This window comes from Lissotriton helveticus, chromosome 10 (assembly GCF_964261635.1).
Source record: "Lissotriton helveticus chromosome 10, aLisHel1.1, whole genome shotgun sequence".
Lineage (NCBI taxonomy): Eukaryota > Metazoa > Chordata > Amphibia > Caudata > Salamandridae > Lissotriton > Lissotriton helveticus.
This window is the reverse complement of record NC_136071.1, coordinates 940,965,823-940,992,906: the sequence shown is the minus strand read 5'-3', so window position 1 is coordinate 940,992,906 and position 27,084 is coordinate 940,965,823. Positions and strand designations below refer to the sequence as shown.

The window sequence follows — 27,084 nt, the reverse complement described above, 5'->3', positions numbered from 1 at the left end:
TGGTTTATTAATATGGGTCAGTGTATCTATCAACATCGGCATAAAAAATCTAAATATCGAGTCTTTGGATCTACTTGGCCTGGAAATTACCACTGATGATAAAAGGGTGATATATCTTATTAATGTCTACAATAGACCATGTCCATCCTATAAGGAGTCACCATGCATTGATAAACTAGAAATCCTTATGGACACTTTGGGCCCAGAAGCAAGTGTAATTTTATGTGGAGACATGAACTGTAATTTTGAACCTATTATAGGCATGTATAAATTGTATGAAGAAGAGGATGCCGCTAATGGAATACCTTCCTTAGTTAGTAATGGGGCGGCTGCTGGGACCACCCTAGCTCTTCAGATCACAAGGTTACTCTCAAGTCAAGGACTGAGGGCATGTAATGGGCGCCTGCCATCGGACACCCCGAAAGCTCCCACCTTCACGAGGGGTACATGTGAAAGTAAAATAGATTATGTTATTGTTTCATTTGATCTATGGCCATATACAAAAGATTTGAATGTTAAGGAAAGATTTGACAGCGATCACCGCCCCCTTGAAACTAGCTTCTTACAGAGTTTATTAAAGGGGTCGGAAGTAAGCGAGGGAGGTCAAAACCAAATACAACCACCCACGATAGACAACATTATTCTTAGCAATAATAGACGGTCTGTGAAATGGGCATACATCTTGGTAAAAGAAGAGTTGTTGGTCAAAATGTATTGTTCTCTTGCGAATACATTTGACTCATATAACCCTGTTGAATGTGAATCAGGTGAATTTATCAGACTGCACAAAGCCTTTTTCAACAAACTATTAGAACTCATGACAAAAAAACCTAAAAAAGGGACTGGTGTAGTGAATGTAATGCCTGCTGGCAAACCCTGGTTTAGTAAAGAGTGCCGTGTCGCTAAATCCATACTAATTGATGCACTTAAAACAAAAGGTGCTCTAGAAGTAAAAGAAAAAAGGAAAATATATAACAAAGTACTGGCAAAAGCAAAATCTTCCTGGGACGAAGAACTCTGGTCCAGTATGTTGTTAGCGGCTAAGACAAAGGACCAGAAGTTATTCTGGGAAATAGTAGCTAAGGGAAATAAAAGGGAGAAAGGCTCGAGAGAGGTCTTCCTAGATGAGGCTACGTGGATAAACCACTTCACAAACCTTTACGCAGCGCAAGGGTCTGGGGGAGCAGTGCAGGAAGAGGGAGTTCTACCTGTTGTAGATGATGTACACCCACAGGTAGTCTTCAACTTACAGGAGACAGAGGTAGCTATTAACTGGGTCAAACAGGGGAAAGCCCCTGGACTTGACAAAATCCCAGGTGACCTCTTTAAGCACGACATTGCTGTATGGGCACCATATTTAAATCATTTGTGCAACATAGTTGCGGCTGGCGAACCAATCCCGGAGACATGGAATGGTGCAGAAATTATCACAATTTTTAAAAAGGGGGACAGAAGCGATCCAGCTAACTATCGCCCCATAAGTCTTTTAGATATAACCCAAAAAATATATGCCAGGCACATATTAAACCGTATTAATACATGGTTGGAACAAGAATCAGTTTTAACAAAATATCAAGCGGGCTTCAGAGAAAAAACAGGAACCATAGATCAGGTACTAAGGCTATGCTGCTTGTACTGGAAATATGTCATAATTCGCAAAGGCCACTTGTATGTGGCATTTGTTGACCTACGAACAGCATTTGACCTTATCCCTCGAGATCTACTATGGGAATCATTGAAATGCCAGGGACTCCCAGGTGATTTGTTAAATTTGGTGAAGGGTCTGCATAAGGATAATTACGCTAAGGTTAGGTGGGGCCCAAACGGGGAAATTTCACAATCTATCCCTATAAAAAGGGGAGTACGCCAGGGATGAGTGCTGGCTCCTACACTCTTCTCCCTTTTTGTTAATGACATCCCGTCATATATGGAGAAGTGTGACAATGATTCACCTAGATTGGGGGTGAACGGGTTCCGTCCCTCCTTTTTGCGGACGATACAATCCTTATTTCACAAACACCGCGGGGTCTCCAGAATTTATTAGAAAGGTTCCAGTCATATTGCAACCTTAAAGGGTTAGAAATTAACATAAAAAAACAAAATATATGGCACTGAGCCCGCACAAAAGTTTTAGAAAAAACCTAATGCTAAATGGTCACAAATTAGATCATGAGCAGAATTTTACATATTTAGGCGTATTAATTGATTCACTACTAGCATGGAAACCGCAGCTAGAAAAAACGAAAATAGCGTTTAAACAAAACTGCCTCCCAATTTTAAAAAGACACAATAAATGTCTGAATAAGGCAGTTACACCAGCTATAGAGCTTTTTAGGTATAAGGTCCAATCGGCAGTACTGTATGGAGCAGAAATATGGGGACCAGCATGTAGGAAAACCTTTGAAACCCTTGAGAACAAGTTTTTTAGGGGATTATTAAAAGTGCCCATTAACACCCCGCTGATACCACTATTTTTGGATCTGAATATTAAACGTACTGACCAACATGCAATGCTGAGACCATTATTGCTGTAGGTCAGATTATGGACAACCCCCAAACTGAATGAATATAAAAACGGGTTGAAAGAAGTCATGGATCTAGATAGTGGGAGCAAAATCTACTGGTTAAAGCATGTAAGATCCTGGCTGGTTAAACTAGGACTAGCCCATTTTTGGAGCGAGCCGGAATCGATGAGTGTGGGTTCAAGAAAAATTGTCAAAATGTCTTTCTGGTCCTATACAAGCTATGATTCTGTATACATAAAAATCCATGGCCCCTTAACTGAAATTTTTTTAATGGTTACAGATGTGGCACACTTTGAGACATTTTTGGATGAGGTACAGCCGCCACTAGCTAAAACCTTGTATATAACATACAGTATGGAACATTGAGAACTAAAGCTCTTGAGAAAAGTTGGGTGAAGACAAACAGTGATCTCTGCACGCTATGCTGTAACAATGCAAGGGAAGATGTCTTACATATATTATTTTTCTGCCCCAGTTATGCGAAGTCAAGGAAAAAGGGGATAGTGCCGCTATGTCGCATTATTGGTTTGAATTCCTATAAGGAGGCTGGTAGAATTTTAAAAACAGATACCAGTCAAGTAGTTGTGTTTGGCATCAGTAGACTTCTTCTTGCTGTTAATTTTATTAGATTAAAAATGGGTCTTCATTTCTAACCATACTACTTCACGAAGTCCTTTTAAAATTAATACTACCATGATTGTTATATATGCCATAATCAAAGGATGACCGAGTACCCAACTTTATGGTTGAGTATACCAACCATGTATTATTATTTTTTATCATCTCATTGTAATTTTTAATTATCATGCCATGGTGGTTACAAATTTAATTGTCTTTTTAGCTTGTAAATATGTTGACTACTTTTAACTCTATATTTATTCAAAATATGTAATGATTTTACTGGCCGTAATACCATGACTCAAATATGATGATGTATACCGGGATGAACTGAACTGATAATGTAATGTAATTCTGAGTAGACACCCTATATCCTACCTGTGTTTTTGATTATTATAAAATTGTATTTTAATGAATTTTAATTGTATATCTTTTATGATGCAATTGCAACGAAATAAAGATTATTGAATTGAATTGAATTGGGTAAAGAAGTGTCATGTAGCTCCTGAATATCCTTATATCGTGTTAAGTTAGCATAGGTACATTTGAGGTTTAAACGCCATTTTCCATTCTTGCAACTTCTGCACACGACACTTAATTGTTGACTTAGCTTTCAACCTAGTAGTTTGCCGTGGTTTATGTGAGAATAATATGTTATTGCTCTGATATCAGCTTTGCTTAATAAACTATGTCTGCACGAAGAGTGCTGAAGTTTCAGGAACAACACGATATGGAATTGTTATGAGGTCTGATCTCCACGCCTTCATAGTCATAACACAAGTGCAGCCTTTGCCAACTCTGGCTTCAGGCGGGATTGATATTGCTTTGCATGAGGCACATAGAACACACTTGATGCGGTGCACATGCAGAGAGAGCTGGTGTATGCTGATGTGATTCCGTCATACTAGGACACTAAGGTATGGGCCCGCCCTAAACCAACCCAAAGAGACCTTCTTAGCTAATAATATAATATATGTGTTAGGGAAGGTGGGGGAGAGGTGTGGCACGCGGGCCAGGGCGACTGACGCAGGAATCTGGGGATCAGGGTTCGATCCCCGGCTCCGGCGGCAGGTTAGCCCAGCACCATGTGACTCTGGGCAATAGCTCGCTTAATCTTCCCGACAACCCCCAGCGCCTAGAGACCCTTACGGGTGATTGTGCGCTTTACAAATGTGGATTATTATTATTATTAAGGTGCGATATAAGTGTTGTTAACTCTTATTCATTACAGCATGTTAATATGCTGTCACCATTCGCTTTTTATGTATTAGTAACTATGCTGGTAATTTTGCTACTGATAATAAGTATACTTGTATTATCTAAGATACTGCACCTGAGAATACGGCATTAGTAAATAAACATTTCAAATGCACATGTGTCTTCTTTACTCCATGTTCTGGTTTGTAATGATAATATAACGAAAGAGTGTTCATGAGTTCCACGTATCCTGAGGTACTGTAAGTTCATGTTCTGGTTTGTCTAAACATTGGGAGGTTGATAAGACCAATGAGACACTGTAGCTAGCTTGGTAAGGGGTAAGTTGGGTACTAAGGTGAGTTTTGGGTCACCCTAATTCGCCGAGGTTCCAATCCTCTGTGCACAGTTCTGTGTGAGAACAGAAACCCTGCGACATGGCGCCCAACGTTTTCGGTGGTCTTATATCATGACACTCGAGTAGTATATCGTTCAAACCTTAACCCCTTCACCTCCGTTTCCGGAAAACGGGGTGTCGGTGAAACCTACCTATTTTTTGAAATAGGTCTTTTTCAAGCTTGATTCTTTCTTTAACGGTTTCTGTGAATTACTACCCAGTTGTGCTACAAAGTATACTTTGTATTATCTTGTTTCCAGTGTTAACATGGCGGTGGCCATTGCGCAACATAGTCGCGTAGCGGTGCGCACACATCTGCAGGCGTACCAAGTCCCGGTGGACGGTATGGCTGTAATTTTAGTGGTGGGTGCAGATCCGGCGTTCCCTTTCGAGTTGTTTTACTCTTGGGTTACGTTTCCGGCTGTGGACGCAACTTCTGGTTTGTTCCACTCCTACACCGCCTCCGCTGTCCCGGCTGAATATACACCGTACAGGGCACTGGAAATACCTATTGATCATTGGCAGCATCGAGTTTGGTTTGATGGCGCCCTCCCCCACTCTTTGTCCGCTGCGAGGTTAGGTCCACTCTCAATTCCAGGTGCGAACTGGCCTGCGTTGGGTGGTTTTACCCCGCATCCGAATCACGGCGCTTGTACCCTTGCAGAAGTTCGTAGGCTACATGTTGTTTCCATTTCCGTGATTCGTGCATTAGTGCAATACATCGGTCGCCATCTTCCTGGTGGTCCCCAGGGGGGTGCGGCCGTTCCCATGGATCGAGGCGGTATACGTCTCAATCCGGTGATGGTAAATTCGGTTTTTGGTGCACGTCCAGTTGACAACGATGACTTCCCATTCTGACTAGCAGAGAAGTTTGATCAACTGGAGGCGGTTTTTCCGAATTCTACTCCTGCTGATAAGCATAGAATGTTGACGATCACTTTACCCAAGGATTTGACTCCTGAGCTTGTTGACTGTGAAAGCTGGGGGAAAACATTTGCGGCAGTTTATACGAGGTGCTTTGGGACCCCGTCTATGAATGCACTGCCTGAGATCATTAAACGTGTTCAGAATGATCACGGACCTGAGGCAGCGGTTGAATTGGGTATGCGCCTGTGTGGTTCTTTTGAGATTGTAAGTGATCTCATACTCTCCAATGTTAAAGGAGATGCAGTGAACTTTCAGGTGTCGAATGCTTTGGCTGCTCTGCCCGATGCCGTAAAACCCCGACAGTTAGCAAAGATAGTTGTGGCCGCTTATAAGACAATTGGCCGCACAAGTAGAGGTCTGAAATATTTTTCGGTAAAGGAGAAAAAACAACCTCAGGGACAATCTGCAGTGACAGATGTCCAGCCCAAGTCCAAAAAACAGAATTGGCCTAAAAAACAGACACAGGGGAAGCAAAATAAACAGACTCAGGATTCTTTTCCTGCAATACAAGCTCCTGCGCCGACAGAAAAAGTTTATGATTTGCGCGATCGCGCGATGATTAAATCACCTGATCGATTTCAGGGTTCTGATCAACGCTCTCCTCGTTCCTTTCAGAAAACATCGGCCCCGAAGACCGGTGGAGGAGGCAGTGGACGTGGACGTGGTGGCCAACAAGGACGTGGTCAGTCCCGCCAGACGGACGGCACAGTGAAGCAGGAGGATTCTACGCCTAAGCGTCCGCAGTTTGCGAAAAAGAAAGTCGCAGCCTTAACAGCGCATAGATATGCCACAGATAGTGAGAACGCGGCTTCGGAATCTGACGTGGGCTCTGACCTTGCTGGACAGCGCGGCGGAGATTACCATAGTCAGAGAGGCGCTCCGTCCACTACTGAGGGTGACAGCGACTGAAGTGTTCGTTGTAATAGAAACAGCCGATACGAGACTAGCTCCCCCTGAAAGACTTTTTGAAATTGTCCTGTTAATTGAAGGTGACATACAGCGTACTGTCAGAGGGGTATTTTGGGAGAATCTTTCTTCTACGTATGACATTTTGCTTTCGGGGACTGACTGGCCCCCACCTTTTGTGCTCGCGGCGCCGTGAGGGGAGGAGGTAATCCTTCCCAGTTTCGCGAAAACTGTCTCAACAGAGCATGCGTAGCATTTTGCAGAAGAGTGGGCTCGGGCTCTTGCGCCGGCTCTGTACCGCAACCAATGTGGTTGGGATAAATTGTCTCCTTGCCACGAAATTCCGTTGCGGTCTGAGCCGCAGCCTCAGCCTCAATATCCCATACGGCGTGAAGCAAAAGCTGCCGTCGCAGAAATCCTTGAACAATTAGAATATCAGGGAGTTGTTGAAACGTGTGTGTCACCGATGAATAATCCCCTTTTTACTGTGACCAAGCCTGACGGATCATATTGTTTGGTATTGGATTACCGGCATTTGAACTCGCATTGCCGTAACTGTGCAGTACAGAATACTCACGGCTCTGCCCTAGTGGATAGTCTAGTGCGTAAGCGTTTCAAGACAACGCTTGACATTTCCAACTGTTTTTATGCCCACAGACTGGATAGCTTTAGCTCCCAATGGGCAAGTTTTACGTCCGCTGGTGTGCAAAAACGCTTCCGGCGACTCCCGATGGGCTACAAAAATAGTCCTGGAGTTTTCACCTCCCGAATAGTCACTCTTTTAGAGAGTATCGATCCGGATGCATGTTCTTATGTGGATGACATTTATCTCACAGATGACGAGATTTGGATGCATCTGTGTCGTGTAAATTCAATAATTTGTAACTTTGCAGATATGGGTTACAAATTTAATTTTGCAAAATCGCACATTGCAGAACACACAGTGTTGTTCCTCGGCTATGAGCTGAACAATGAAGGTCGGGGTTTGGCTCCTCACTTCTTGGAGAAATGCGCACAATTGCGCGCTCCTACAACACTGAAAAAATTACAGTCTTTGCTGGGCTTCTTGAATTTCGGCAGAACTTACGTTCCGGAATATGCCCAGCGTATCAAGCCTTTGTATGCTTTGATACAACCAACTTTCTCAAAATCATGCTGGCTGCCTGAGCATTCGGCCATTTTGCAATCATTGCAGGCTGATCTGCTCGCCTCTAAATACTTACTGACTCGTGATAACCACACCAATCTGGTGATAAGAATAATTCCAGGGGCGGTGGGTTTCACGTACCTGACTTTTAATGAAGGTGACACAGTGCCTATTGCTTACAAGTCACACTTGTACACTTCGGCTGAATTGCGGTTTCCCACTGTGGAGAAAGTTTTAACTGCTGTACAGATGGCGATTCTTAAAGAACGAGCTCTGTCACAGGGGAAGCGCATGTTAGTGGTAACACCCTGTCCTCATTTGGAGGCAGTCACGAAAGCCAGTGTACCAAATTCTAAAGCTTTGCACCCACGGTGGATTCAATGGGCAGCGTCATTGACGTCCTCGGATGTCACGTTTATTTTTGACGCCTCATTACGGTCGCAAGAGTACTTGCAGTATGAGTTCGTTCATCCTGCTCCTCTGGCTATGCGACCTTTGGAGGACTTCCATTGCATCATTTACACTGATGGGTCGGCGCAGGTTGCGCATGGCTCTAAACATGCCTACGTTTCCGCATGCGCTATTGTGGTTGGTGCTATGTTGAACGATGAGTTCATTTCCAGGGAGGTACACACGTTGCCCCTGGGCGATTGCACTGCACAATTGGCTGAGCTTCGTGCTCTTTTACTAGTGTTGGAGTACGCAGATACAAGTGTTACTACTCTGATTGTAAGTGATTCTTACTACTGTGTCCAGTCTTACAATGAGAACTTGTTCTTTTGGATTCAAAATGATTTTCATGATTCCAAGGGTAGCACAATAAAACATAAAATGATCTGGGTTCGAGTGGCAGAGCTTAAGGCTATGTTGCCACTCGTTTATGTGATTCATACTCTCGGTCATCAGCGCGTAGGAGTTCACGCTGTTGGCAATTCGCTTGCTGATGAGGCGGCGAAATCTGCAGTATCTACATATTTAGTTGCAGCGGTTACTAGATCCAAAACCAAGATTGATAGCGACATCTTGGCGGCAGTTGCTGCCTCTGAGAAGGGAAGTAAGCATCCTGCGGGATTCCCTTCGAAGTACAAATACCACTTAAGTCCCGAAAAGGTTCCTTTTGTGACAATTCCTGAAGTTGGGGAACGGCTGATTCCCAACTCGGATCGCAGAGCAGACTTGATTACAGCAGCACATGAAGGTGTGGCGTCTGCGCATGCGGGCGTCTCGGCCACTGTAACTCAATTACAACAACGTTTCTGGTGGCGGGGACTGTACAAACAGACCCGTGATTATGTCCTTCTTTGTGACATATGCCAGCAGATTAAACCTTCGACTGCTACGCGTCCGCCACAGACTCAGTTGTATATTTCTAATAAACCGCTAGGTTGTGTTTATTTAGATCACTGCGGTCCTTTTTCATCTGATACTGCGTATAAGTACATCTTAGTAGCAGTTGACTCACGCTTTGTGTGGGTATGGCCACATCGCAGCGCTGATTCACGGACTGTCATTAGAGATTTGCGTGTCTTTATAGGGATTTTTGCCTGTGGTACCTTCCATTCGGATCAGGGTCCGGCTTTCGCCTCTAAGGCGTATAAGGATGCCATGACTTCGTTGGGGGTCCAAGTCAAGTTTTCGTCTCCCTACAGACCTGAGGGTAACAGTGTAGTTGAGCGAATGAACCGTGATTTAAAGCAATCTTTGACAGCCCGAGTTATAGGCACTGGCAGAAACTGGCTGGCTCACCTCTATGGCGTGCAGCGTGCTCTTAATAATCTCCCTAGAAGGTCTATGGGTGGGCGGACCCCATACGAAATGCTCTTCGGCATCAAGATGTACGTCCCTGACCTAGACGGTCTAGACTGTGTGGTTCGCGCCACTTCCTTTGACGCAGATGAACATTGCAATGTTTTACAGAATCTACAAAAGACCAGAGACAGTCTTGCAAAGGAACATTTGCCCTCCACGTCGGATGATGCATTGCAGATCCCGGTAGTTGGCTGGCTACCCCAAGTTGGCCAACTGGTTCGAGAGAAGATCGATAACAAGAAAGAATTTGGTCCTTCCTATCGAGCTCCGGTTCCAGTCCTTGGAGTGAAGGGCACAAGAACAGTAATTTTACCACCACTTCCTGGTCGTAAGGAAAACAGTTTTATTTCAATTGACAATGTCAATATACACAGAGTGGCCGATTCTTCTTAGCATGACACCGGCTGTTTCCTGTCCTTCCATTGTGAGAAATTCAGTTATGCCCACTGCTTCTAATATTGAACCTGAGGTGGCCATCAAATTACCTGCTCTTTCCTGTCCTTTATTAAATACTTTACCCGGAACTAACATTGATGAGATAGACTATGCCTACCCTACTGATTTGTCCATGCCTGACCTGCAAGCACGTTTAGCCACGGAATCCAGATTTTCATTTGACTCTGCTTCCCTTGCCTCGAAGAAACCCTCTCGAATTGCAGTTTATGCTAGCCTGTTTAAAAAACATTTTTTGATTCCCCCTTGGACATACATTTGGCTGGTCCTTTTTTCAGTTTACCTTTTTATGTCAATTGGTTTTGTGTTTTATTTTTTTCGAATCATCAATGGACACTATGTCGAGGAAAGAACATGCATTACTCATTTAAATGGAACTTTGGCCCCGCTTTCCTCGTCACATTCTACACACAGATTTAAAAGAGACTTGACTTTGGTTAACATCACAGCATGGCCTGTCCTTGATGGAATCGTGTGGGATGCAGTTCGGTTTCAGATTCATGGCCCGACGGAAGTCGTTAATGTTCCTAATGTACTTAGAGTGAATATGGGGGATGTGGTGAAACAGAACATACGTTCTGATGACTGGGATGTTAATGCTGTAGAAAGTTTGTTTTCTGATTTACAATACTATGCTGCCTTTGATGCTGAGGATTTATATTTAGAATCTGCTAATTATGGTGACTTATTCTGCTACCAACATTATGGCAATCACTTCTTACACAAAACATCATCCCGAAGGGATACTGTTAATTTTACTCAGTGGGAACATTGCCCAGCACCTAAACAAGGGAGTTCAGAAACATTTCTGAAAAAGTATACTTATTTCACTGACTTTAACCAGTCCAATCCCGAGTCCTTTTATTTTAAATTTCATAACAAGCCAATGTCCAAGGTTAGACTTACCGATACTAAATTGTTGTATTCGAAGGCCTTCCTTGATCAATTAGTTACTGGAGGCTATGAGCTATGGAAGGAAACAATAGACCTTAAATCTGTTTGGGGTTCAAGGGCCTGGCAGGTACAAGGCACTGAGGCTTTGCACCGTGCATGTCTCATCCCGAATCATATGTTGTTTTTAAATGAAACAATTTCCCAGACTACATGCTTTGGATTGGCTACTTCCAAAAAGTTAAACACTCCTTCTTTCCCGGAGTTGGAGGAATATGATGGTTGGAGTAATTTTACTCAGTTGTCCATTAGAGAATTACAGGCTCTACTCCTTAATTCCTCCTTTAACATTTCCAGTATGAATCCTAAGGGTTGGCTGCTTTGGCACAGTAGTGCTGATTCTTGCCAAAATAGATTTTTGAATTTAACTGACGGTTTTAAAACTGTTAGATCTGATCCCCGGTTTGACTTGGTTCATACTGTCACCTCTTATTCTGTAGGCAAATTGTGTCAAAATTGGCTGAAACACTCAACTTTACCTGCGGTTAAGGGTCACCTATCTAAACTGAATGCAGACGTGGATTTGAATGATTTCATTAAAGGCCCGGCTAGTGGCAGGTCGAAAAGGTGGTTATATGGGGTTTACAATGAAATTTGGAAACTATCACAGATTGAGGCTGCTACACGCCTTAGGGCTATTGATCAGGCGAATCTTGAGAAAGTGCTTGCAGTTGTTGACAATAGTATTAACGTGCTTTCCTCTAGAATTTACACATTGGATAATATTGTGTCGTCAGTTGTCGATATTGTGCATGATGAAGTGTCAGTATTATACCATAGTCAGAATCAATTACGATCAATCATGCAGTTTGCATGGACCCTTCAAACTCTGAAGAATGGTAAAGTTCCCTGGGGGTACATGAACGTTTCTTCTTTATTTGCACCGTTTAATTTGACTGACAAACAACGCTTGCTTTGAATGCGCGATGCTTCTTTTTCTATGTTACATATTGAAAGGTTAGAATCTTTACCTTTTTCTGTGGCAGAAGCCACTGCTGCAACGTGGCTTATCCACGGTTTGATAACGCTGCCTTTTGCTTTATATAAGTTTTCAAATTGTATGAAATATGTACCCATAGGTCGTTATGAACCTTTAGGTAGCGGTTTCCTTCATGAAGTCTGGTCGCTTCCATACACATACAGATGTTTTAAGGATGACCAAGAAGTTTATCTGAATGGGGAGGAGTGTACTGAGATGCCAGATCATTCTTTAATGTGTAGACACATACAGTTACACGGTTCATGCAACAAGGACCGACCGAATATGGCTTGCGTTTTACAAGGCACGCCAGTTCCTGCTATCATCCCCACGTTTAAATTATTAGAAAATGGTAGTTATTTAATGCTCAATAATGAAGACTGTTGTGGGTTAATTAAAGGTATAGCTTTCATCGTAACAGTAAGTGAGCGGGTTATTTGCTGCAGAAATGTGCTTTATCCTCCCACACATGAACATAGGGAGTCTTCCATCTGGCCACAGATACCAACCTTGGGAGCAGAATTCAGCGGCATGGCAAGAATAAGGGCTCTTTTGTCCCAGAAAGAGGTGGCCTTGAGCTCGGCCCGTGAAACTTTCGTGCTTCACATTGCAAACACCCGTACAGAGGTTCAGGCTCTTTTGAATACTGATTTGCCTTTGCATTTCGGAGCGATGGTTCGTACTATCTTTAACGCATCCTCCACAAAAGGCCTAGCGCATTTTTTTAAAGTTGTTAGCAGTGGTCTCGTGACTTCCTTTGAAAAGATTTTTGGAGTCATCCCTGCTTTCTTCCATTCTATTTTTTCATCCTTGTTTGGAGGATTCCCATTTTTACTTGCATTAGCAGCTGGCGCTCTAGTGGTTTTCTGTCTTTTTAAATATGGATGTCCTTCCTGTGCAAGACCCCGCGCAACAGCTACTGACGCAGTTTCGCACCCGCATGCTTGAATATTATGGCACACTGCCGTTGGCGACATTGAGCGCGGCATATGGATTATCTTTTCGATTCTCCTATTTCACCTGTGTCCAGCCTGTATTTCACTGCCTGACCTGTGATTTCCATTGGGCCATTGATTTGTGTCTCTGCGGACCGGTTTCTCCTGACGTCGATTTTAATCAGCTGATGAGTCCTATCATTGCTCACGAGTTGGTTTGTTCTGACGAGAGGATTATGGCCTTAGCAGTGGCGCATGGACTAATTGGTCCCTGGGATATATTGTCGGCAGCACAGAATTTCTTGGAACTAAGTTTTCTTGAAAACCCACCGAGCTGTCCTCTGATGGTTATAGAGGATCCGGTGCTGGGAGAACACGTATGTTCTTTTCATCTTTTAAATTGGATGGCTGAACTGTTTTCGGATGAGGACAGTGATTTCCTATTGGAGGCTGTTGCTACTTACTTTGCATATACAGTTTTGTCATAGACACTGCCTCGGATTGACATGCTGATCAATAGCATTTCATTGATTTTATTGACTTATTTGTCAAATTTTTTATTATTTCCTTGCCTATTGGCTTGAGCCACGTTATATTTTTGGGCTATTTTTTAGCATTAATTTTTAATGTTTAGTTTCGGATCATGCTCGTTTACTGTTGAGTTCTGCTCTCATGAGATGGCACTTCTGTTATCATATTTAGTCCGTTCTCGGATCAAGGGGGGGTGTCATGTAGCTCCTGAATATCCTTATATCGTGTTAAGTTAGCATAGGTACATTTGAGGTTTAAACGCCATTTTCCATTCTTGCAACTTCTGCACACGACACTTAATTGTTGACTTAGCTTTCAACCTAGTAGTTTGCCGTGGTTTATGTGAGAATAATATGTTATTGCTCTGATATCAGCTTTGCTTAATAAACTATGTCTGCACGAAGAGTGCTGAAGTTTCAAGAACAACACGATATGGAATTGTTATGATGTCTGATCTCCACGCCTTCATAGTCATAACACAAGTGCAGCCTTTGCCAACTCTGGCTTCAGGCGGGATTGATATTGCTTTGCATGAGGCACATAGAACACACTTGATGCGGTGCACATGCAGAGAGAGCTGGTGTATGCTGATGTGATTCCGTCATACTAGGACACTAAGGTATGGGCCCGCCCTAAACCAACCCAAAGAGACCTTCTTAGCTAATAATATAATATATGTGTTAGGGAAGGTGCGATATAAGTGTTGTTAACTCTTATTCATTACAGCATGTTAATATGCTGTCACCATTCGCTTTTTATGTATTAGTAACTATGCTGGTAATTTTGCTACTGATAATAAGTATACTTGTATTATCTAAGATACTGCGCCTGAGAAGACGGCATTAGTAAATAAACATTTCAAATGCACATGTGTCTTCTTTACTCCATGTTATGGTTTGTAATGATAATATAACGAAAGAGTGTTCATGAGTTCCACGTATCCTGAGGTACTGTAAGTTCATGTTCTGGTTTGTCTAAACATTGGGAGGTTGATACGACCAATGAGACACTGTAGCTAGCTCGGTAAGGGGTAAGTTGGGTACTAAGGTGAGTTTTGGGTCACCCTAATTCGCCGAGGTTCCAATCCTCTGTGCACAGTTCTGTGTGAGAACAGAAACCCTGCGACAGAAGTAGCTAAAGTGCCTAATTTTACATATTTGGAAATTCCATTTAATGCAGCCTTTGATTGGAAGTGTTTGTAAAAAATGACATCACCTCAACTCCTGAAATCTGTTGGAGCAGTGTTCCGGTTCGCCCAGAGGATTGGTTATAAACCAGTCAAGAAAACTGCCCAGAATTACCAAAGTAAATGTTTGCCAGTTGGCACGTTTGGTGCTGGACTTTGGGGATATATTGACATTAGCTCCAAACAAACGATTGACAATAGCTGTGGTCGAAGGCTCCTTGCCCTCCCACAACCCTTACCTACTGTATGTTGCCATGCCGAGGTGGGACTAGGTTTGTCAAATATTACCTTAATTTGACACCTTTACTATTACGGCTAAGGCCTGGAGGAAACCTGAAGCCCCGCTTACAAAGGCACTTCTAATGGACAGCTTAGTACTAGATAATATCAGGAGACTCCCATGGTTCATTCATATTAATGAAACCTTCATTTAGTTAGGGATCCCAGACTTGTACTTAAACCCTGAGAACCCCTAGTCCATCGTATGGTTAAAGATCTGTATTTTAAAAAGCATTTTAAAGTGTACTGGGACAAATTGCAGATAAGGGACCCGGGTTTATTCCAGTGGAATATTAGTTGAGCTTTGCACCCGAGGTGTGCCTTACATTTTTGCTAAAGAATGGTCCAGGTTTCTTCTCACAAGACTGCATTTTAATATTATCCACTTTTTAGTGGCCTTTTCAACACACGGAACATGGTTTTTGCCTCTTCCCGCATTTCCCTGCGATGGCAGATCTAAACAGAGCACTTTGCACCTTATACTCTTTTGTAAACTCTATGCAACTCACAGGAAACGTTTACCTATCCCCTTGTTGCACAATTTTAAAACTAGATCACAAAATATGTCTTTCTCTCTTTTACAGCAACTTTGAACCTCGCAGCTGTGTTATGCAGTACTAAATTACATTAAATGCTGCTTGCGAACCAGAAAGAGATATTGACTATGGAGATATATACTGTCATGTTTTACTAGTTTTTTAATACATGATATTGCTACTATCTTGTATCATTTTTTTTATTATTTCAATTGGTTTTTCTAACATTGCAATGTGCACTTTTGTTTGTGCTGCTGAATAAAGTGCGATTTGACCTTTGACAAAAAAAGTTAAAAGCTTGGTGAATGGCCATCAAAACCAATGGTGACCTACTAAATGTTTTATACCTTGAAGGGAACTACTGTGATGCTGGTTTCTTTTAGGGTACAGAAAAGATCGCCGGGCCAGCAGCGATCTCTATCAATACCAAAATGTAATGGTGAAGAATCTTCTTTTAGTGGAAATGATTAACCTTCACTTATTTTATTATCAGATACAATATTGCCACCAATGTTTAAACTTTCCAACTACATTCTAAAAGACACTTTTTTTTGCAGAGTTTTATATAGCGCAAACTTGACCCGAATTGGGTAGCAGAGCACCTTACATATCACCAGTCACGTTACATAAGGACACACATTAATTTTTGTTAGGTACGGGGAGATTACGTGATTTGCACAGAATCACAGGATGTTCAGCGTCATTGCCGAGACTCGAGCCCAGTTCCCCAGATTCGAGGTCGACCACCCTCTCCGTTAAGCCAACTCCTCTCCCCAGACTTGATGTCAGGACTTGCTGGAGAGTGTCCAGGGACCCAGACTGATTTGCATAAGGCCATGTCTGAACTGGGGTGGCAGAGTGGGCTAAAGAAAGGTGATGGATTAAAACCATATCTGTTGACTGGGTGTGAATGTTTGATTGGTTCGGATGCTCCGTCCGTCACCACCCCCTTTTGTACCGCTTTGTTAGCCATAAGTTGGCAGGGTATGCTCAGACGTTGAGTCCCTTTCTCGCTTTGCCACTGGATTCAAGCAAGCCTGGCTGAAGACGCCTGAAATGCTAGAAACCGGTCTTAGGAAGCTTGATTCCGGTCCAGGGAAGGCATGGCTTGGCAGTTCAGGCTGGACTGTTCCCATGAGGCACAGGGTCAGACTGATTTGCATATGGCCATGTCTGAACTGGGGTGGCAGAGTGGGCTAAAGAACGGTGATGGATTAAACCCAGATCTGTTGACTGGGTGTGAGTGTTTGATTTGTTCGGATGCTCCGTCCATCACCACCCCCTTTTCTACCGCTTTGTTCGCCATAAGTTGGCAGGGTATGCTCAGACGTTGAGTTCCTTGCTCACTTTGTCACTGGATTCAAGCAAGCCTGGCTGAAGACAGCTGAAATGCCAGAAACCGGTTCTAGGAAGCTTGATTCCGGTCCAGGGAAGGCATGGCTTGGCAGTTCGGGCTGGACTGTTCCCATGAGGCACAGGGTCAGACTGATTTGCATATGGCCATGTCTGAACTGGGGTGGCAGAGTTGGCTAAAGAACGATGATGGATTAAACCCAGATCTGTTGACTGGGTGTGAGTGTTTGATTGGTTCGTATGCTCCGTCCATCACCACCCCCTTTTGTACCGCCAGGGACCCAGGGATGGCAGAAAGCTCCAGCCTACTTCTCCAACTTTAAAGTTTTTGGGAGATGGTAGTGAGGGAGATACATCACCACCCCCTTTTGTACCGCCAGGGACCCAGGGATGGCAGAAAGCTCCAGCCTACTTCTCCAACTTTAAAGTTTTTGGGAGATGGTAGTGAGAAAGATAGCCCATCGCGCTGTGAGCCTTGTGCATGATTAGAGTGCTGCTTGACTCAAATTTCCACAGCCCTTTTATGACCTCTGTTTCCCTAATGGATCAGTTTCCAGTCCTAAATGACCGTCATCGACATCTGGGTTGATGATTCTTCACTTCCAGGTCAAAATGGGTTCCATCGGTATAGAAGCCATCACTGCTTTCTAGTCTATTCCAATGCTGATAACATCCATAGTAGGTGGGCGCATCTGCTGACTCGTTCGCTCATCCAGTGAAACCTTACTTTAAAGTGTAGCTTTTTAATGTTTTTAAGCCCCCCTTCGGGTTCTCCTGTAGGTTGTTTTCTCTGCCTTTCGTACATTCCCAGTGTCTGCTGTACAAACAAGGTAAAGGGAATGAGGACATTGGGATGCTTGATGCTAATCTGTGCAGTCCTCTACTCTAGTCATGTCACTTGATTGTCCTTTCTTTTACCAATTTTAAAATTATTTGTGTGTCCTGCTCACGTGAATTCAGGAGCAAGTCACAGTTAATCACAGAAAAGCTTCTATGAATCTGGCTTTGAGCTATTATATTGAAGTAATGATCAATCGATTAACTTGCTATTTTTAAAGTAAGCTGTGCCTCCTCTCTCAGCGTCATCAGAATTAAAACAGACGTTTCTGTATTATACAGCCATTTAATACTTAAAACCGTCCATGTGCACTCTTCTCATGCTCTTTAGTCATGCCCAGAATTAGATAGGACATATTTGGTTGATGTACCTGCTTCAAACTCCAGAATAGGAAGCACTTTTGGTGGCATATCACGTTCGTCCTATGCTTCTTCACTGGTTAACATAGCCTTTCTGGGTTTGTTAGGGAGCAGGTATGTGTTTGCCTGGAAAGGAGCCTTCATGCATGGAACATTCAGAGTATAGTTTTGTTCCGTACTCTCTTGGGAAAACAATCCCTGGAATAAAATTGTATAGAGTTGAATAAAATACAATAGAATACAATAGCATATAATGCACATTTTCGACTCAGATGGCTTCTTCAACCCACGTATTGATAAAAGGAAAAATCAGTACTGAGGAAATTTAAGACTGTCAATAAATATCGGTCAATTACCTAACCTTACAACCACGTATAGCTCGATGGATGGGGCTCAGTCGGATGTAGAGGTCACCTTCTCAGTTTATCAGCCTACCTAGCAAACAATGGTGTGGATTATGACTAATTGCTTCGGGCTAAAATTGGGCAAGGCTAATACAAACATTTTTGGGTTAGGGCAGGTGTTATGGAGTGACACGAGCCATCAAGCAATGGAGACTTCCTAGCCAAGGGCTTGCAAGCCTGTGGCATTTGAATGCAGTCACTGCGCATTGTTAGCCAGATTCATGCAACGAGCCAGGGATGAAGGCAACTACTTATTTAGCTCTGACCTAATTTTTATTTATCCCAAATATTGAAGACACCTTACATTTGTTCACAGCTAGACTGCAGGAGCGATCTGGATTTTAAGCTTTCATGTTTGGTCAAGAATAAGCAAGTAGTGCAGAATTCAGAGTTATGACTGATTAAGTAGGGCGATCATGGTAAGTGCACAACACTGGCTCCAAGGGCCTGATTAAGAGTTGCTTGTTATATTCCAACCCATGTGTAAAACCCTTCTTACGCATGGGCTGGAATTCTGAGATAAAAGGAATTTAATGCATCCGGTAATTATCGTATGTGTTAAATACCTTAATCTTCGTTACATTTCATATTTATCGTACCATGTGGATTTTGGTGTGTTAAAACACAAAATACCGCATTTTATTCCCCAATAACTTGTAAAAGGTGCTATTTATCGGACCCGATAAATAACAAACTCCAGGGTACCTTTATTTACAAGGTGCAAAAAATAGCACCTTTGCTTGTATTCAGGGCCTCAGTGTTACACCTCGACTAAATCCACTTTCAAAATGGTGCTATATTCCTCACCTTGTTCTAGGGCTGATTTAGATCTTGGCAGATCAGGTCCCACCATCGCTTTTTTGACGGTCTTCGCGCCCGCCCGCCATGTTTAGATGTAGGCTGGTACATAGGCGAAAGACCCCCAGAGTGCATCCAACTCCACCTGGAAATCTCAATCGCGTCGATGGTGGTATAAGCAAAAGCAGCTGTCGGCGGACTCCAGCACAGATTTACCCACCGTCCCAATTACAATGTGCCTTTGATCGTGGCAACTGTTTCAGGAATCCCTCCTTTGAGTTGGCGGAATTAAAGGAAATGAGGTAAAACGTGCCTTTTTCCTGCTTCCCTGCTTCCATTTTCATCTTGTACCCTATCGTCAGGACCCTCATTTGCTGCATCATTTGCTGCACTTCTGTATTATTTTTCTTAGGTGTAATGCAGTAGTGTTCATTTTCCTACTCATCTACGTAAAATTAACACACCTGTATTGACACTTAAAAAAATATTGTTGTTGTGGTACTTGTAGGTGTTGTGCTTGTAGTGCCTGTGGGTATGCAATCAAGTAGTGTGTGCATGTTGTTTGGGTGGCATGCAATATGCACCAAAAAGGGGCATAACACATTACCTACATCTACATTATGGCACATTCACAAAATATAGGTTTAGTAAGATAATGATGAATAGCACTTACTTGTCTCCGTCAGAACATTGCTAGCAGGACACCACCAGCACAACAACAACATCTAAATCTGCTCATCGCAAACCTTCTGGCATGACGGTAACAGAGTACTGTTAGCGGGCAGAGAAGAAGCTGCCAGGGTGGTCTCCTGTCACAACATCTAAATACCACTGATGGACCGCTGCTGTGGTTGGATTGTTGTAGAGACACCAAGATCAAAATCAGGCCCTTAGCTTTTAAAACTCTTTACTCCCTTGGATTGCTCTGAGCCACTTAGTTTCCAAAATTATTACAAAAGTTGTTTCCCTCGTTCAAGTTTCTTTTCTTTTCTGATTTATTAAGTGAAGGAATCTAAAGAACACTCATGTTACAAAGCAGAAATTCTCAATATATATTAATATTTAAAAAGTCAGTATCAGATTTTGATTTGGCATCCTAGGCATATTAAGGTTTTAGTAACAGTGGAAGGTCTGAATATTCACTTCTATTGGACATCTTGCAAGAGTTTGAAGGGCATTTGCAGGAAGGAGGTAGCAAAATCCACACAATACTTTTCATTGGTAATGGAAAATAAATCACAGGTGATCCTGGGATTAAACAGATATTCCAGAACATGTGTATTTTTACACAGATGTCCTGATTCTACTGTTTCATTGCTTAGCTCACTGGTTAGCTAATGATATAAAAAGAAATAAGATGAAAGTGCAAAAAATCTGCCGAAATAAATTACAAAGTTAATTGCATATTTTTCTTTCCCTTAGGTTACCATAATTAATTCCACAGACTTGACGTTTATTCAGAATTTTACTGGAGAACAGGTAATGACATATTGTAGTGTAATGTTAAAGTAACGTGCTATATCATATCATAACACATTGAATAAATATGTGTTTAAAAATGTAGATTCCTATGATTGCATTTATTTTTTCAGATGGCATCCTACTTTGGTTACACCGTTGCAGTCTCCGATGTTAACAATGATGGGTAGGTCATGAAATTCGATTTTCCATCACTATTCTGCATTTGTGATCTTATTGTATTTAAATAACATATGTACGAGCTAGAGCCAGAAGAGGCATTCGAATGTTTTCAAAAAGTTGAAGTTTATATATTAGTTCACAGTCTGTTCTACTTCGTGGACGTGAAACCAGATATCCTAGGTCTTCGTCAACAAGTCAGGTCCAAGCTAAGTTCACACTTTCTGCCAACTTTGCAGTTTTCTGTGAACTCAACAGTATATTACAAATGTTCAGGATTTTTATGAACTGATGAGCGGGTGTAGTACTGTGTACCATATTACTCGTCATCAAAGAGTTCTTTAACACTGGGAGATAAAAATAAAATGTAATATGTTTACAGACTGTTAGTTTACATAACTATTGGGGTCGTGTGAGTTTGTGTGAGGTTGTAAACTGGCAGAGGTTCCACATGCACCATACCCATTTAGAGGCAGGGTTGTTTGTGTTGGCTCCACCCTAGGAAATGACCTCCCAGCAGCCCACCCATCTCAGGGTCGTCTACCTATGAGCACCAGAGGGCATTGTGGTCACCTAGCAGGAATAAAACTGAGATTGCTCCATACCTTCGGAGAAAACTCCCAACATGTCAGCGCCATCACTTTTTGCTTTCACTAACAATAGTCCCCCACTTCCGATGTTAGTTCTGTGAAACAAAGGATTCTGCCCTAACATCTGAGTTCCCTTTTGAGACCTGTTTGGGGACAGGAGAAAGTATGATTCATTTTGTTGTCTTGCTCTCCCTTCACTGGGTTTCATTGGAAAGCAGGGTTTTCTTTTGTGGCTGTATTATATGGACAGTCTTCTCATTGTGAAGGGCATTTCAAATCATACTGAAATATTACTTCTTGATGGCTCTTTATCTACGAAAATCCACAAAATGACATCACTTTAAAATGTGAGCAAACCAGTGGCGGCTCCTCCATTGAGGCGGAGGAGTGTTCAGTAGCAGCTGCTACCTGATGGGGTGGTGTAAAAAAAAAAGAAAAGAAAATGGACTTACCTGGAACGGGAGGCCGTCCATCACCTCTCCTCCATCCTCTTATGTCTTTCTGTCTCCAGTCCCGGCCAGCAGCAGGAAGCACTCAGGCACAGAAGCTCCCCTGAGCCAATCACAACGCTGCACTGTAGCATTGTGATTGGTCTGAGTGCCGTGGTTCAGGGCTCAGACGGAGACAGGGAGCCTGTGCATGTTCCTCACCAGGATGTGTAATGCAGCCTGGTGGGGACCATGCAAAGTGCGCATGAATGCTTTGCTAGCCCAGGTGGGCCAGCCAAACAATCATGCCCACTTAGGGAGTGGAAAACACTACTCCCCCTGCTCTAGCCAGCCCCACCCCGCCACTGACTGCAATAGGAAAAATAAAATTATAATAACAATGCGTTATTATCATTCTGTTTTTCCTTTTGAGCAGCGAGGCGACGCTCCACCTCTTATCGGGGGAGCCACCACTGAGAGCATTGCCCCACTGCACTGTGAGCAGTTCATAAAGGAAAAATAAAATGATAATAACAGAATTTTATTATCATTTTATTTTTCCGTCATGGCTCAGCTGGTTTGCATTTTAGGTGCGGTCGGGCCTTGGCCGTCGCAGGAGCAGTGGAAGGAGTGGTGGGACACTCTATTAAGTGCGCATGACGGTTTAACTGGTCGTCTTGGGCTAACCAAACAGTCATCCGCACTTAGCATGTTCTTCACCCTGCTGTATTGTACAGCCTGGGTGGAGAACATTCATAGGCTCTCAGTCCCTGTCTAAGCGCGAATCACGGCGTTCAGACCAATCATGATGCTGCTGTCATGGTGGTGACAGCAGCATATTGATTGGCTCGGGGAGTCTGGGAGCCTGTGTGCTTACTGCTTCTGCAGTCGACCGAAGAGGACTGAGAGGCAGCGGCCGGCCTGCAGATAAGTGATGATTTTTTTATTCATCGGCCCGCCACCCTCGTTAAGTACTCAGCTGAAATTGAAGCAACGATGCAAAGAACTGGACAATGTGTTATTAGGCTCCTTACATTTGGCTTTTTCACAGTGTCTGGAAATGTGCCTGAACACTATTACAATTTCATAGGCAGCTAAAATGTATCTATTTTTTTCTAATAGGTTTGCACATTTGTTGTGTTATACAATGTTACAATATGATACATTCTGTGATTCACATTATTAGCCTACTTTCTGTTTACTGTTATCAGAGAGAAAATTATGCAATGTTATGTTTCTAATTTACCTGAATTTCACGGTAAATTATTTGTATTATTTTCAACAAAAAAGAAATGACAACACTCTGAGCAATGCCACCACATTGCAGCCATTGATATTAATACACAAACATCACTGTATAATTACACAGAACCAGTATCAGTGCTCCTGTCCCCAAACCCTTCCCATATTTCCATTTAGAGTGTTCTTGTTTTTTTAAAGCAATGTTTGGAACCAATAAGTAATAAATAAGTGTATTTAGCAAAAGTATGTACGTGTGTATGCTTTTAGAATTACATTACATTGTTTGGAATAGCTAAAATTACATTTATTTGGGTTGTATTCTTACAAATATAAGTGAATATAGTAATAAACCACAATGTAAATATTTCACCTTCAGCTAGCCTAGTAGTTTCCACAATCCTTCCTGGCATTGATGGGGGCAGAAGGTTTGGGAACATGGGAAGCTTCAACTTCTGTCTGCCTCACACATGCATAATGTGGTCGATAGTCATTTCAGGGATCCCTACTTGAACATTAATGTCTTGCAAAGTTAGTATACCAGTCTTTTACAGTTTTTTGTCACCTACTCCTCCCTTGTACAATTTTTCCCACTCTTCCACCCCTGCATTTCCCTAACTCTGGCTGTGGCTGGACCTAGATCTCAGAATACATCAGGGACTCATTTTAAGTTGCCAAGAGATGCGGGTGCCTATTTATGTAGGAGTTGCACCACCCTGCACCACGCAACAGGTCACAAGAGGGACACAGCTCTTAAGTTTGATTTATCAAACCACACAAAGCCACCTCACGTGTAAATCCAGAGTAATGCAATGCAGTGCAAATTGCTGTGCTACGCTGGACCAGCGAGGTATTCCATGGGTGGTGGGTGGGTTTTCCCACACAGCACCCATGGATTTTGGTGCATTCCCAGATTTACTATCAGTGGTAAACCTAGGAATGCATCAAAATGCTATGCCTCCCCTAGTGAGGCATAACAAGGAACAAATTCTTTCTTTCTCCTCGTCATTTCCTCTTTTGTATGTGTGCTGCATTCTGCAGCACATATAGATATAGATAAATGCCTCAAGGGATTGTTTTTGTACAGGCAGGAAGGTGCCCCTTCCTGCATAATAACAATCCTGCTTACAATGCAGGCACCCTTGCACCATGGTTCAAGGGTGCATGAGTTAGCACTAGGCAGCACATTGTGCACCAGCACTGGGAAAAAACAGGAATGCGCCATATTATGTTAAATACGGTGCATCGATTTCCCTTCCCTATCATGCACTGCAGCAAGGTGACCTGCTGCACTGTGTGATCATTTCATTATATGCCCCAGGGAATGGTAAGTGCATCCTTTAATAAGCAGTGCCATGCAATGCAACATTTATCTTAACAAATCAATCTACACTTTGTAGAATGGGATAGCATATTAATACAGTGTGTTTCCACCTTTTAACACAACCTCAGAAAGTGCAGTTCTTGCCCATGTGGTTATGCTAGGTTATACTGCCGAAAATGGTGCAGGCAACCCCCCACAGATACATTAATTATTGTAAAACTCTGAACCTCAGTTTGGGATTAAACTTCTCCTTGGACTTAAAATGAGATATGTGGGATATTTAGAATGATGACCATATGTTTTTTCGCTGAAGGTAATTCATTGTTCTGGAATGTTTTTCTCTTAAAGCTCATTCTTTACTCCATTGAAGCTTCTCAAAGCTGAGAAGCAACTGAGAGTCAACATGTAAAAGTTTTTCCTACGCCTCTTACGATGTGGTTTACATTACTCTTTAGTTTCTAAATGCCAACTAGTACCTTCCATCTTTTAAGTGAAAAGTGGAAGCAGTGAATTAGCCACACTGGAGGATTTTAATCAAGTATACCAGATTGCAATTGCAGCCCAAGCTTAGCTATTCTATTTTACAAGTTGGCATTTTTCAAGATTTGTTCAGTTTTGTATCCATCATTTTTCTTGTCTTTTTCTATTTTCCTTGCGATGCAGGGTAAACTACGAAATTCATTTTATTTATTAAATTGTTTACTTACCTGCTATTATCCATATTCCGTTGTTGACCACTCTCCACCCTGCACCTCCCTGCCCCACCAAACTCCCTCCACAGGCCGCGGCTGATATATCATTTACCTCACACATTATTTTCCGTCATATCTCCCCCAACATTCTCCTCTCTCTCACAGCTTCTGAAAAATGTTCCACCCATCAATTACCCTCATGCCTTCCAATATATTCATGATGCTCTACTTCTCACAGAACTTATATTGCTGATTCTAAATCATCTTTTTAAATTTGTCCTAGCTATTTTTTTCTCTTGTGTTCCTAAAACTCATTTAACCCTTCTGTCTCCGATCTGGCAGCAACTGCCTCACCTATCTCTTGATTGTACATTGCCTTCACATATTCAAGACTTTTCTCTACCAGTTCTATCAACATATTTGAATGATATGGCAGGACTAGTACTTGTGATGTGCAGGTTACAGAGAATTGATTTCCAAAAGTAACTCAGACCACCAAAGTTGTTATGCTCTAATCTTCCTCTTTTTCCTTCTTCCAAAACTTGTTGCACTATTCCTCATTATAAGATGTGTTCCCATTAACGATCAGTGCCAACATTCCTTTCGTGTCCTTAGCGATTGTAGCTGTTATAAGCAGATATGCAACTGAACTCCCTTCTGCTGTTATTGCTTACGGGTGCTGTATCATACTTTTCTGAAGAAAACAACAGGTTCATTAAAAAGTCAGTAAGGTGGTGGCTGAGTGATGCAAGGCTCTGTGTTACATGTTCTTTTTTTGTCGAATCATCCCCCTCAGAATTAAATGAGTAGCATTGCCTTTCTTGTTGAGTATTCTGCTGTGTCGCTTGAACGACATAAGCATGGCTAAACCCACTAAGGGGAGATGTACTAACAATGAGAATAGCTATTTCCAAATTGCTATTTTCGCCCAATCGCAATTATGAAAGCGGTTCACAAATTCAGCTACCTCATGAATAACAATACATTGCTATGATGGAGAAATGTATTTAAAAAAGGGATGCCCTAAACACGTACCATCCATATACCGAACTGCGAACCCAAATTGTAATTCTGTGAATTGGAGTTTGGAGCATTTTTGCATTTGCAAATGGCCTGCTGCAAATTCGGCCACGTGTGACCTTAACAATGCTTGATACTTCTGGCAAAAATCACAAATTTGTTTGCACAAGTGATGATAGCTTTCAAAAATATCTGCTAAGCATTTTGAGCTGTGTTCTTGGCTGGTCTCATCTGAATCCTTGTTTTACGCAGGACTTACTGGAAAACATCAGGCAATACAATTAAAGGTCTTTGGAAAGTGCGTTATGCTGCTTTACTTTTGAGCTGCCCAGAATGCTGCGTTCTCAGAGATTTATTAGCTCTAAAAAGAAGACATAGCTCCCTTGGCACAATGATGTGCATGTAAACCAAGTTGCTGCGGTGATTGAGCTTAGCATATCTTCAGGTGGAGATCGTGCTGGCACACCACTCCTTAGTTTTGGACATGTTATATCCCCTACTACATATAAAAAGTGCTCACTCAGATCACACCACATCAAGGCACTGAGTGCTGTCACGAGACAGATGAAGATATTTAGACAAATGACTAACAGCCTGATTCATCAAGCTGATTTGCGCTCGCAAAAGGCCAGATTCTGAGAATCTGGCCCTTTGCGAGTGCGATTTTTGCATTTGGGATTCATCATCCCAAATGCAAAAATCTCTATTACCGAAATTGCATATTTGCGAGGAATTGGATTTAAGGAATCTCTAATAGAGATTCCTTAAATGCAATTCATCAACCAATTAGCAATTGCGAAATCGCAATATTTGGTCGCAATTTACCACCAAGTCTGACTTGGTGGTAAATTGCGAAAATAGTGTAAAAAGCACTTTAGTGCATTTTTTTCTTTTGCATGTTACACACACACATGTCCTTTGGACATGTGTGTGCGCAACACCTGTTCAAATGTGCATTTAAGGGGTGCTACAGGGTGTCCTTTGGACACCCCTGGCACCCTTTAAATCGCTATCTTATTTGCGAGTAG

General features: G+C 42.4%; 1 protein-coding gene across 1 annotated transcript in view; it reads left to right on the top strand.

Annotated features, from left to right (window-relative positions):
• Positions 1 to 27,084, top strand: part of ITGA8 (integrin subunit alpha 8) — a 713,969-nt gene that overhangs the window by 299,581 nt on the left and 387,304 nt on the right. The window contains exons 10-11 of the mRNA XM_078663606.1: positions 20,548 to 20,604; positions 20,718 to 20,770. Of these exons, the coding sequence (XP_078519732.1) occupies positions 20,548 to 20,604; positions 20,718 to 20,770 (110 nt within the window). The remainder of the gene's footprint in view (positions 1 to 20,547; positions 20,605 to 20,717; positions 20,771 to 27,084) is intronic.